The 10,218-nt window shown below is 37.1% G+C and overlaps 1 protein-coding gene across 3 annotated transcripts; it reads right to left on the bottom strand.

The window, feature by feature from the left end:
• Positions 1-306: 306 nt before the first annotated feature.
• On the bottom strand, positions 307-10,193 carry LOC112556933 (zinc finger protein 251-like). 3 transcript variants are annotated; one of them, XM_025226421.1, is made up of 3 exons: positions 10,098-10,193; positions 6,756-6,915; positions 307-4,547 (listed from the first exon to the last, which is right to left on the bottom strand). In XM_025226421.1, the coding sequence occupies exons 1-3, from the start codon at positions 10,128-10,130 to the stop codon at positions 3,127-3,129; spliced, it is 1,614 nt and encodes a 537-aa protein (XP_025082206.1). In that variant the 5' UTR covers positions 10,131-10,193; the 3' UTR covers positions 307-3,126. The 3 variants fall into 3 exon arrangements, with proteins under 3 accessions (XP_025082206.1, XP_025082208.1, XP_025082207.1); XM_025226423.1 differs by having other exon boundaries at positions 1,111-4,547; positions 10,018-10,139; XM_025226422.1 differs by lacking the exon at positions 10,098-10,193 and adding an exon at positions 9,736-9,858 and having other exon boundaries at positions 1,111-4,547.
• Positions 10,194-10,218: the final 25 nt, after the last annotated feature.

The raw sequence follows: 10,218 nt of genomic DNA, 5'->3' as shown, positions 1-10,218 counted from the left end.
GGGGAGGGGGGGGCAATTGGTTTTTTACACTGAGCCAGCAACTAAGGCTGTATCACGGAAAGCCAGTTAGCCCTGTAAACAGACACCACATGCAGAGAAAGAACCGTGAGCTCGAGACAAGAGCTGAACTCAGGACAGTCAACCTTCACTGTATTGGTGACAGACACAAACCGTTGTGTCACTGGCCACCCCTATTTTTAAGAGATTTAAAAACCATGAACATAAGAGATATGCATGCATACACCACGCAATATATTAATATAAGGAACAGCAAATTATACAGGTTGGTGAAACAAATATAGGAGGTATGTACACACTGTGTAATATACATTGGATAAAGCAAATTTTACAATAAAAACGTACAAGATGTGTACACCAATGCAAAACATTAGAGGCAAAGCAAATTATATAGGCTGATGACACAAATTCAAGGGAGATGTACCACTGTGTAACATACATGGGCAAAACAAATTATGCAGGCTGGTAGCAAATGCAAGAGATGTGTACACGATGTGCAAAATGGTCACAAGAGATACAAGAAACAGGTTGGTGGTAAAGAAACACTAGAAATATGAATCTACACCCTGAATAATAAATACTCAAGTATGCAGTGTAAGGTAAATTATTCAAGACAGTGATAGAATCTAAATACATGTTAATAGTGCACAGTGAACAAGAAAAATAGGTACTAAAGTGTGTTAATTTTTTGTTTCATTCTTTCAAACTGTTAAGAAAAGTGTGATTAGTATAAGCACATTAAAAGAAAGTTATAAAGCAGTCACACCCACACAAACATAATTTTATCATCTTGCAAGCGAAACAAAAATACAGTACCAATCCAGTGAATTTTTTTCACTTGTTTGTAAATGTGAGAAAGTGCATTCCAAATCAAGTAACGAAGAACATTTGATACATTAGTTTTGGTAGCCACTATGCCAGCCCATGAGGTCTCATTCGGGTTTCAAGATGGCACTTGCATAAATAAGGTCCATTGTTGCCTTTAACTGAATATTTATGGGGGAAACTAAATCGCAAAAATTGTCTTTTTACAATACACTATTGATATTTTTTAACGTGATTTCTGCACAAAGTCATCATAAAGCACAAACAGTCGGCTACAAGAATTTTATTTTTTATAAACATGATTTCTGCAACAACTAATCATTAATGAAGTACCATTGACTGATATGCTCTGGTAAAGAAACAACAAGGTTTCGACCAAAATCATCTCATCCTGGCTATATTGCCTCACCATGACCACCATCCCACATAAGACTACGTCATCTTAACACCTAAGTAGAATCTACCCAGGCCCTGGCTAAATGAATGCCATGGCATGATAATACCTGTTTCATATTAACCGAACGTCTGCATATTTAAAAAGAACCTACAAACTAAAGAAAAATGACAACTAAGACCATTTAATCTGAATATATAGCCAAGTAGCATCTTTGTGACTGAACTTGCTTGAACAATGCATAGTTCTGTAGGTAATAAGTTGACTTTAATAGCTACTCTTGTCATTGGAGATTGATCTGCTTTTTATCTTTTGGGCCTGGATTAATTCAACTTTCAATGTTCAGACGACATCGTGACCCAATGAACAAGCAATCTCTTTTGTTTTTTCAAAAAAAAAAAAAGCTTCATTTTACTTGATTTCTGCAGAAAATCATAATTTAGGGTCAGTGGTTGGTCAGAAGCTGTCAATTACAAAAATGTACTGAATTTTTTTCAACTCCAACTTCTGTAACAATGTAATAGAGTATGAAGGTGTGAAGTTTATTTTTTATCAACATACATGCCACATTAAATCTGGGTTGAACATAATAAAAACATAAGGATCGATAACACATTTTGATATGTTTCATGTGAATGAAGAAAGTGTACACTGACAAAAAACGATCAGCAATATGCCATATGATAGTACTCAAAAAAGGGTAAATATAAAAGTCTATTAAATAAAAAGATAGGGGGAACCAATGCAGATCAGAACATGCAATAATGCTGCATAAATGTTTCAGCAATAACCTAACTCATCCATACATAACTCTTGGCAAAGGTTTTTAACTGAGGAGAGACTACATAATGCAAATAATGAAAAGAAACAGGCAGACAAAACTTTTAATTTCATTGTTAATGAAACTAATGCAGATCAGAACATGAAATAATGTCGCATAAATGTTTCAGCAATGACCTAACTCATCCATACATAACTCTAGGCAAAGGTTTTTAACTGAGGAGAGATGCAAATAATGAAAAGAAACAGGCAGACAAAACTTTTAATTTCATTGTTAATGAAACTAATTTGCATGGCCATTAACTCAGCTCAGCTTTTATACACACCCCTTGAAGATTTACAGCAGTTTGATCTGTATCGATAATATTAATAATAGAATTTATATAGCGCATTTCCCCACACAAGAGACAGACGACAGTAGCTAATTGATGACAGTGATAGATATCACAATGAGGCAGAATATAAACTCATATGTATAGTTAACTCCTGTATGATTCGCTTTCCCAGCAGCGAACATCTTCACAGCTACACTGTGTTTCACACACTATAGTGCAATCTGGGTAGCGTCACAAAATACATCACTAAGTGTGCAAATAGATGAACATATAAGGAAAGAAACTGTTGGCTTCTTTGGGGATTGTTTTATTATAAAAGACTTCCCCTTAAGCAGCTAAAATAGTCAACCAATCAGGTATTTTATTACCTTTGAAAATAGGCAATGAGTCAGTTGGTCAAGAGCCATGTTTGAAATGTTGCCGGTTGCTCAATTTGACATAAATTTGTACCTCAACAAATGACAATAGTGATATCTAAAGTTAAATGTATATTCTAATAAAATATTTCATTGGCATTTTATGTTTGTATATATATATATACACACACACTGTGCACATTAAAAAAAAATTTTCTCCTTTGTAACCTACTTTAATGACATGAGCTTTTTTTCCAATTACCATCTTTCATTTGAATTTAGTACAAGAAAATCCTATCACTTAAATGTTTTTTAAAAAATCCTATTTAAAATGGTTTGTAAGAACACAAATGCAAGTTTTAGGATTTCTTCATAGTTCTTATGCCTTAAGCTCTTTAAGACGACTGCTGTTGTTGGATCACTTAGCACTATTAGAATTTATTTTTGAGAAATTACCAATCAGCAATGACTTTACAACCCCATCTATGCTCTTGGTTCTAAGCATCATTCCATGATCTTTTAGACCCTCACTTGAAAGTTTATTTTTGAGATTATTATGAAGCGTTTCAATGCTTTTTCGTTCATGCCGTCTTTCATGGCGCCGAAGTGAACGTTTATAGCTAAAAACATGACCACAAATTTCACACCTGAATCGTACTTTTACTCTTTCTTCTGCTGACTGAGAATGATCAACACAGTCAGTTCCCATGGAAGGCATAGAAGTGTCAAGTGCATCATTACCTAAATTATCCTTGGTGGTGCAATTACTATGAGTACTAGACGAACTGAGTGAAGACCTTATGAGTGATAGTTTGAGACCTTTGATCTCAGCAACCCCATTTCTCTCTTTTACAAGAGAAAGGCACGTATCTACTAGGCTACATGAGTTTTTCTTAACTGCAACCGAGTCACTAAGATTGTTTTCAGTCTCTTGTGCTTCAACACAGTCGTTTTTTTTAAGGCTGTTTGCATAATTAAAATGATTGCGTTTATGTCGATGCATGGTACCACTGTGAGCAAAGGCACGACCACATACACTACATTTAAAAGGCTTCTCATTGGTGTGTGTCCGAATATGTTCAAAAAGTTGAGAAGCATGAGTGAAACGTCTGCTGCAAATACCACATGTATATGGCCGCTCACCCGTGTGAAGCCTCTTGTGTTTGTATAAGCTGCCTCGGTACATGAAATCTTTGCCACAATCATCACATCGAAAAGGTCTCTCCAATGTGTGGGTGTTCATATGCTGGTAGATGTTCGACTTCTGAGAGAAAGCTTTATTACACAGAGGGCACTGAAAGGGTTTTTCTCCAGTGTGAGTTCTCATGTGTTCCACAACATGACTTTTACAGCCAAACCACTTAAAGCACACACCACACTGATAATGTTTTTCCCTGGTACGTGGCTTTTTGGGCTTACTGGGCAACAGTTCCAATTTAACAAAATCTTTGCTGCCATTCTCTGCTGACTTAGATGTTTCTTCACAAAAGTAATCTTTTGGAGAAGACAAACTTTTATATTCAAATTCTGAAGGCTTAGAACTTCCCATACAAAACAACAGTTTTCCAGGAACTCCTGGTTCTTGAAAACTCTTTGGTGAGCCTAGCAAGGCAGCTCGTAGCAAACTAGGTTCAAAGACAGGCTCAGTTTTGGGAACCATGGCCAACAAATGTTTTGGTATTTGTTTATCATCTTTACTGTTAGTAGTTGTGGCTTCATTTTCAAAATCATACACACAATTTTTTTGCTTGCATGACTTCATTCTAGAAGGTCCATTTGATGAAAGGATGGATTTCTGGGTACATGTCTCAGCTTGAAAATACTGTTGTACCTGGACATCTGTATGATAAAAAAAAAAAAAAAAATAAAAAAAATCAGTCAACACTCCAGAAATACAAAAGATTTTGAGCCAGTCTTGCAATAACCACACATTCACATATACAAAGTACTGGCCCATAAATTTTAAATATCCTAATGGTTGGTGGTTTGAGTTTTATGCAATGCCTGCAACTAAAGCTATACCACAGTGAGAGAAGGTACTGATACATTAAAAGGTTGGAAAAAAGTACCCCACTGTGATACACAACAACACCCTTAATGTTTGTGTTTTATGCCGTGCCAGTAACTTAGGCTATAACACTGCAAGAGAAAGTAATGATAATTAAAATGTTTAGGAACAAAAAACCACAAGGTGATATAATAACAACATGCTTAAGAATTAAAGCCAACATAAGGAGTTTCGTTCATGCTTTACACTGTGCCAGCAACTAAGGCCATATCAAATCGAAAGAAGATTGGTTTATAGTGTGGTTTAATGCTCTGCCAGCAACTGACGCCATATCACGAGAGATTCACCAGGGGAATAAACTGAAAATATTGAATATTATCATCCCATATGAGTAAAGAACGATATAGAGAGATAAAGACCAAGAGACGAAAAAAATAAAGTTTTAAAATTCATTTGTCTTTGTGTTTGTGTCATTTCCGCAGTTCATCTCTTTCTCCGTTATTTTTCTTTCTATTTGATGGAGAATACATTCAATTGTCGGTCCTAACCCTGACAGTATGTTCAGTTGCAAACCGTTTCACTTCAGCTTTCTAAACTCCAACACCAAGTACTGAGAAAGATGTTTTATTGCTTGGTTTATTGCCTGTGATCTCCACTCTGCCTTGGGGCCAGGGTAGCAATTAGGGAAAACTGACCGCTGGTACAGCACCGTGTACTCCTACCTTCCCTCCCACGGGCGAAACGGTTTGTCAAAACAGTTACTATAATAAAAATCCCCCACAAAGTTTGTCTGTGTTTTATGCTGTGCCAGCAACTTAGTCTTAGACCTCATCATGGACAGTAAGGTATATAGGCACAGTGAACATTATAAAGATGAAGTACAAGAGTGGAACTGAAGGTATTATGGGATATAAATGGTGTAAGATGGAGTCGTTACATGCTGGTCAGCATGACAGACAGTGCTGCCAGGGAGTTAAGAATAGTATTTAAGGAATAGTACTTTGTGCACAGATACATTTTCCCAGAGTGTTTGAATGTAGCCTTGGATAAAGAGTGGCAAATGTGATGTGGAAGAGAGTTCCACTGCTTAGCAGCACAGAGGGAGAATGTCCATTCTCCATATGTGACTGTCTTTGTGGGAGGAAGGGATAGAAGGCATGAGTCTGATGAGCGAAGGTTTCAGGCAGGGAGTGAGGAGCATAGGACCGCAACAACACCTCACCAGCGGACCCGGTTTTAGGCAGCCCCCTTCAGTTGGGCCCAGGTGGTTCCTATGTCCTTTACCTCGCATTCTACTGTTCTTTTCCAAGTCTGCTTCAGTCTCCCAACTCTCCTCTTCCCCTGAGGGTTCTAGTCAAGTGCCTTCTTGGCAATGTTGTCAGCTGGTTTGCACACCACATGGGGATGTGACCAAGCAGGTTCTAGGGTATTTCCACACCAGGGGTACAAGAGGAACATCTTCTGGTCTATGGAGATTCAGACCTGATTGACCCAAGCTGCAGTCTCATAATACAGATAGGTCATTGTGTGACCAGCTGATTAGTGTCCAGAATCCATCAGGGACTTAAACCTTTAGAATTTTGTTCTCCCCTGACACAGGTTGCACTGCATGGCAAACACAAAGGGCCTGAAGAAGGCAGCAAAGAAGAGAACCAAGGTAAGGAAAAGGAAAGTTTTATTGGTTAAGAAAAAAAAAAAGAGGACAAGAGAAAGGCTGATAAAAACAAAATACATAAAAGACAAAATACTAGCTGAAAACAGAATTTTACAGATAAGAGTATAGGTAAAAAGGACCAGCAAGTGAGACAAAAGAAAAGTAGAAGAGAAAGAAGCAGGCCAGCTCAGCCATCCAGCCCACAAGCTACTCCAGTTTATGAAATTAACACTTTTACTGCAAATATATCTTACCCCTCATTATACACACATTGTGAATATTTTAGTTTAGCATTTACTTGTGATGCAGCAGTAATCCTTCGAATAGTCCCCTATTACTATCTTTACTTGTTTACTTATTGCATGTAATATGGCATGTAAATTACCTCCATTTGAAGCTGAGCTGATTGCCTCCTGTAAAAACACATCATGAAGAGCAGATGCTGTTGTGTTAACTTCATCCACCACACAGTATGTTGCATCAACACCCATCAAGACCAAATTATCACCAGTATCTGCTACTGAAACCATTGCTCTGAAAATTATCTGCAAATACAAAATGCAAACAAAAGTTCTGATATTACAGACTTTAAGGTATTAACGATGTGTTCATGATAAATACAGCCCATGTCATGCACCAATAACAGATGGAATTCCAAGATTAAAAAAAGGAGGGCTGGTTTATTTTTGTTTCAAGCCATTTCTTAGTGTTTTATGCCATGCCAGCAACTAAAACTATATCACAATGATATAGTTAAACAATATATAGTAACAATATGTTAAAATGATTAAACAAGACCCCAGGTGATACAATAACATCACAACTAACAATAAAGGCCAACTTAAAGAAACAGCATAAAATAAAAGTGCAGGTTGGTTGGATGGGTTTTCTGCCATGCGATGCAACTTTATTGATCTCCAGTAGCGATTCAAGATAATGTTCGTACTAGCAATAATAGATACATATACATGATATAAAAGAGGTGATATAAATGCACATATTGAAATAGTCTCTCACACACATTCCCTTTCTCTGGGCTCTGTGTTAAAGGTCTGAATTGTTGCCCATTTATAAAGGTACGCACATTGCACCCAAATGCATATGTATTTTATGTCAGTCACAAGGGGAATAAACTGAAAATGTTGAATATTGTCATCCCTTATAAGCAAAGACAGATATTGAGATTGACGAAACCAATAAAAATAAAGTTTGAAAAATCAGTTGTCCTTGTCTTTTTCTATTTTATTCAACTGTCGGTCCTAACCCTGACAGTATGTTCAGTTGCAAACCGTTTCACCTTAGCTTTCTAAATGCCAACAGTAAGTACTCCACTGAGAAAGATGTTTTATTGTTCAGGTAGTCGACACCATCTCCACCCTGCCTCAGGGTTAGGGTAGCAATTAGGGAAAACTGACCGTTTGTAAAAGTCAGCAACATGTGCTTCTACCATCCCTCAAACGCCCACAAGAAGTTCAGCCTTTAAACTCAGGTAAGCATTATGCTATGCCTGTACATAAACCTGAAAACATCTGCAGTCCAGCTGCTCAACTACAGATGAATTATCAGTGGCGGGAGGGGGTGTAATGTTGTAGGTGTGCATATGAATGGTCTAGATGTCACATTTTTTTCTTCCTCTGTAGCAAGACTCGCGTTGAAAAAATTAAACTGTAGGAGAAGTTAATTTAAATCAAGAGAAAAAAAATTACAAAATTAAATTTAACAGTTGAGAAGCAAACGAAACTTTTCGGTTCAAATTATTACAGCTTGCAAAGAGATGTGGATAGTGTGTTATCTTCATTTGATATCACTGCACGAGTGGGTGTTTGATCGTCTGCTAAAGAGTAACTACACGTCAAATTTAAATAAAAATAACATGAAAAAGCTAAACACATACAACTCACGCTTTCTAACTGGTTTTGATAAAAAAATACCATGAAAATGTCTGCTAATACATTCAGCAACACTAGAAGATCCATGCAGTGTCTGCATAACAAGGCTTCCTATCACTGTAGGAAACGTTTCTATGCATGTGCATAACTCGCTTCACCGTGGAGTCTTGATCAACATTGAGTCTTGCTACACATCTAGATCAGTGGTTCTCAAAGTTTTTCGGACCGCGGACCACTTTACTTAAGTAAAAGCTATGGCGGACCACCAAGGCCTAAGTAAAAAATATGGCGGACCACCAAGGCCTAAAAATCAGTCTGTACTATGAATTTCAAATTTAAATTGCCACATTTATTTCATTTTAATTCAAAACTAAATGTCCTTTTGTAAAAGTAGTATAGTAATAAATTGACATAAAACTACCTACCTCGTTCTTTGTAATTAAAATGTTAATGCGAAGAATTCATCGCTTTAAACATCACTTTGCTGACATATGACGACTGTCAGCCGCCGACCACCTGACTTATGCCCGCGGACCGCTAGTGGTCCGAGGACCACACTTTGAGAACCACTGCTCTAGATTGTCACCAGCTTATATTTTCCCCCTTGCTACAAACTTTTTTTAATAACTAGAACTTTACATATAGTAACTGAGCACCTTTCCCATGCTTAAACTGCCGATTGGGACTAATAGTGCTGGTCATTGTCATCTTCACAGTCTTCAGTCATTAGCCAGTCTTTGTAATACTTATAATTTTATGTGCTGAGGGTTAACGAAGTGGGTGACAGTTATTTAATGCTCTTTATATGGGTTAAAATGAAACAGCTGGGACTTGTAAAGTCATATGACTAAATTTGAAGCTCTGTCCAGTTTTCAAGCGGTAGATTGGTTGAACAGAGTGTAGACCGTTGTCCCCAGATATGAAATTTGTTCCTTATTTGTTGTACTTTAAAGAGTGCCTGTTAAAATTGTGTGATTTCTGACTGTTTTGTGGTTATTTTTGTATTGTCAGCGCTGACAGAAAAACAAATTACTTAAAATTATATAATCCACATTATAAGTCCTTTTTCTCTAAACATAAAGTTTTAATCGTAATTAAAGTAAATAACTAAAACTTGTTATCACACGTGACACGTGCAGCACGCCATTATGTCGCATGTCCCAGTTTCGTGTCTTATGCGATGATTGACAAATGACACACAGCATTGACGTGAATCCTGGTGTAAGGCGCCAGAAAATGTGCAGCAATCAAGAATTCGAACATTTTACAGTTATTTGAAGTGAACCATGTCTGTGCTCGATCCTCACAAATTCTCATAACCCCACTAAGCGATATCCATATTCCTGTCCCTCTGTGCTCATGCTGCGACATTCAGCCACCTTCGCACGATACCTCAAATTTATCTCAACAACTTCGCGAAAACATATTTTATGCTTTCTTTAAAATATGTAGGCTACTCTTTATATCTGCACTTACTTGTTGAAAGTTGATACAAATTTTCGAATGGAGGATGAAAGAAAAAGTATTATTTCCAATTCATACAAACTTTTGTCGGACCCTCATCACAAGCAAGGTCCTATGACGGAAGTGACAGGCGACCTCGACCTCTCTGGTTGACGAGGAACACACAAGCTCGTGTAATTTTATAAAGTATGTGATTTGTCTTAAAGTATTTGCAAGTTTAGTAATGCACAATACTGAGTAATACATTGTTTACTTATTTACGCAACTTAAAGAACTTTTAAAAAGGTAACTAACTTTCTAACTAGATGTCCTTCGGTGTTCCGTCCCTACCACTAGCGTGTAATTGAAACTGTTAAAGAAAAGCACTTGTATACCAAAAACATATTTTTTGCTGTTAAAGTTGGCATGAAAATTCCAGGTGTTTCTGATAAGCGATTACAAGATATTTTCTTGTTTTCCGCTCTTAGTTAAGGGAGACAACTGTGGACGCATGTT

This window comes from Pomacea canaliculata, linkage group LG2 (genome assembly GCF_003073045.1).
Source record: "Pomacea canaliculata isolate SZHN2017 linkage group LG2, ASM307304v1, whole genome shotgun sequence".
In the NCBI taxonomy this organism is placed as follows: Eukaryota; Metazoa; Mollusca; class Gastropoda; order Architaenioglossa; family Ampullariidae; genus Pomacea; species Pomacea canaliculata.
The sequence above is the reverse complement of the archived record's forward strand: the minus strand, read 5'-3'. Positions and strand labels throughout refer to the sequence as shown.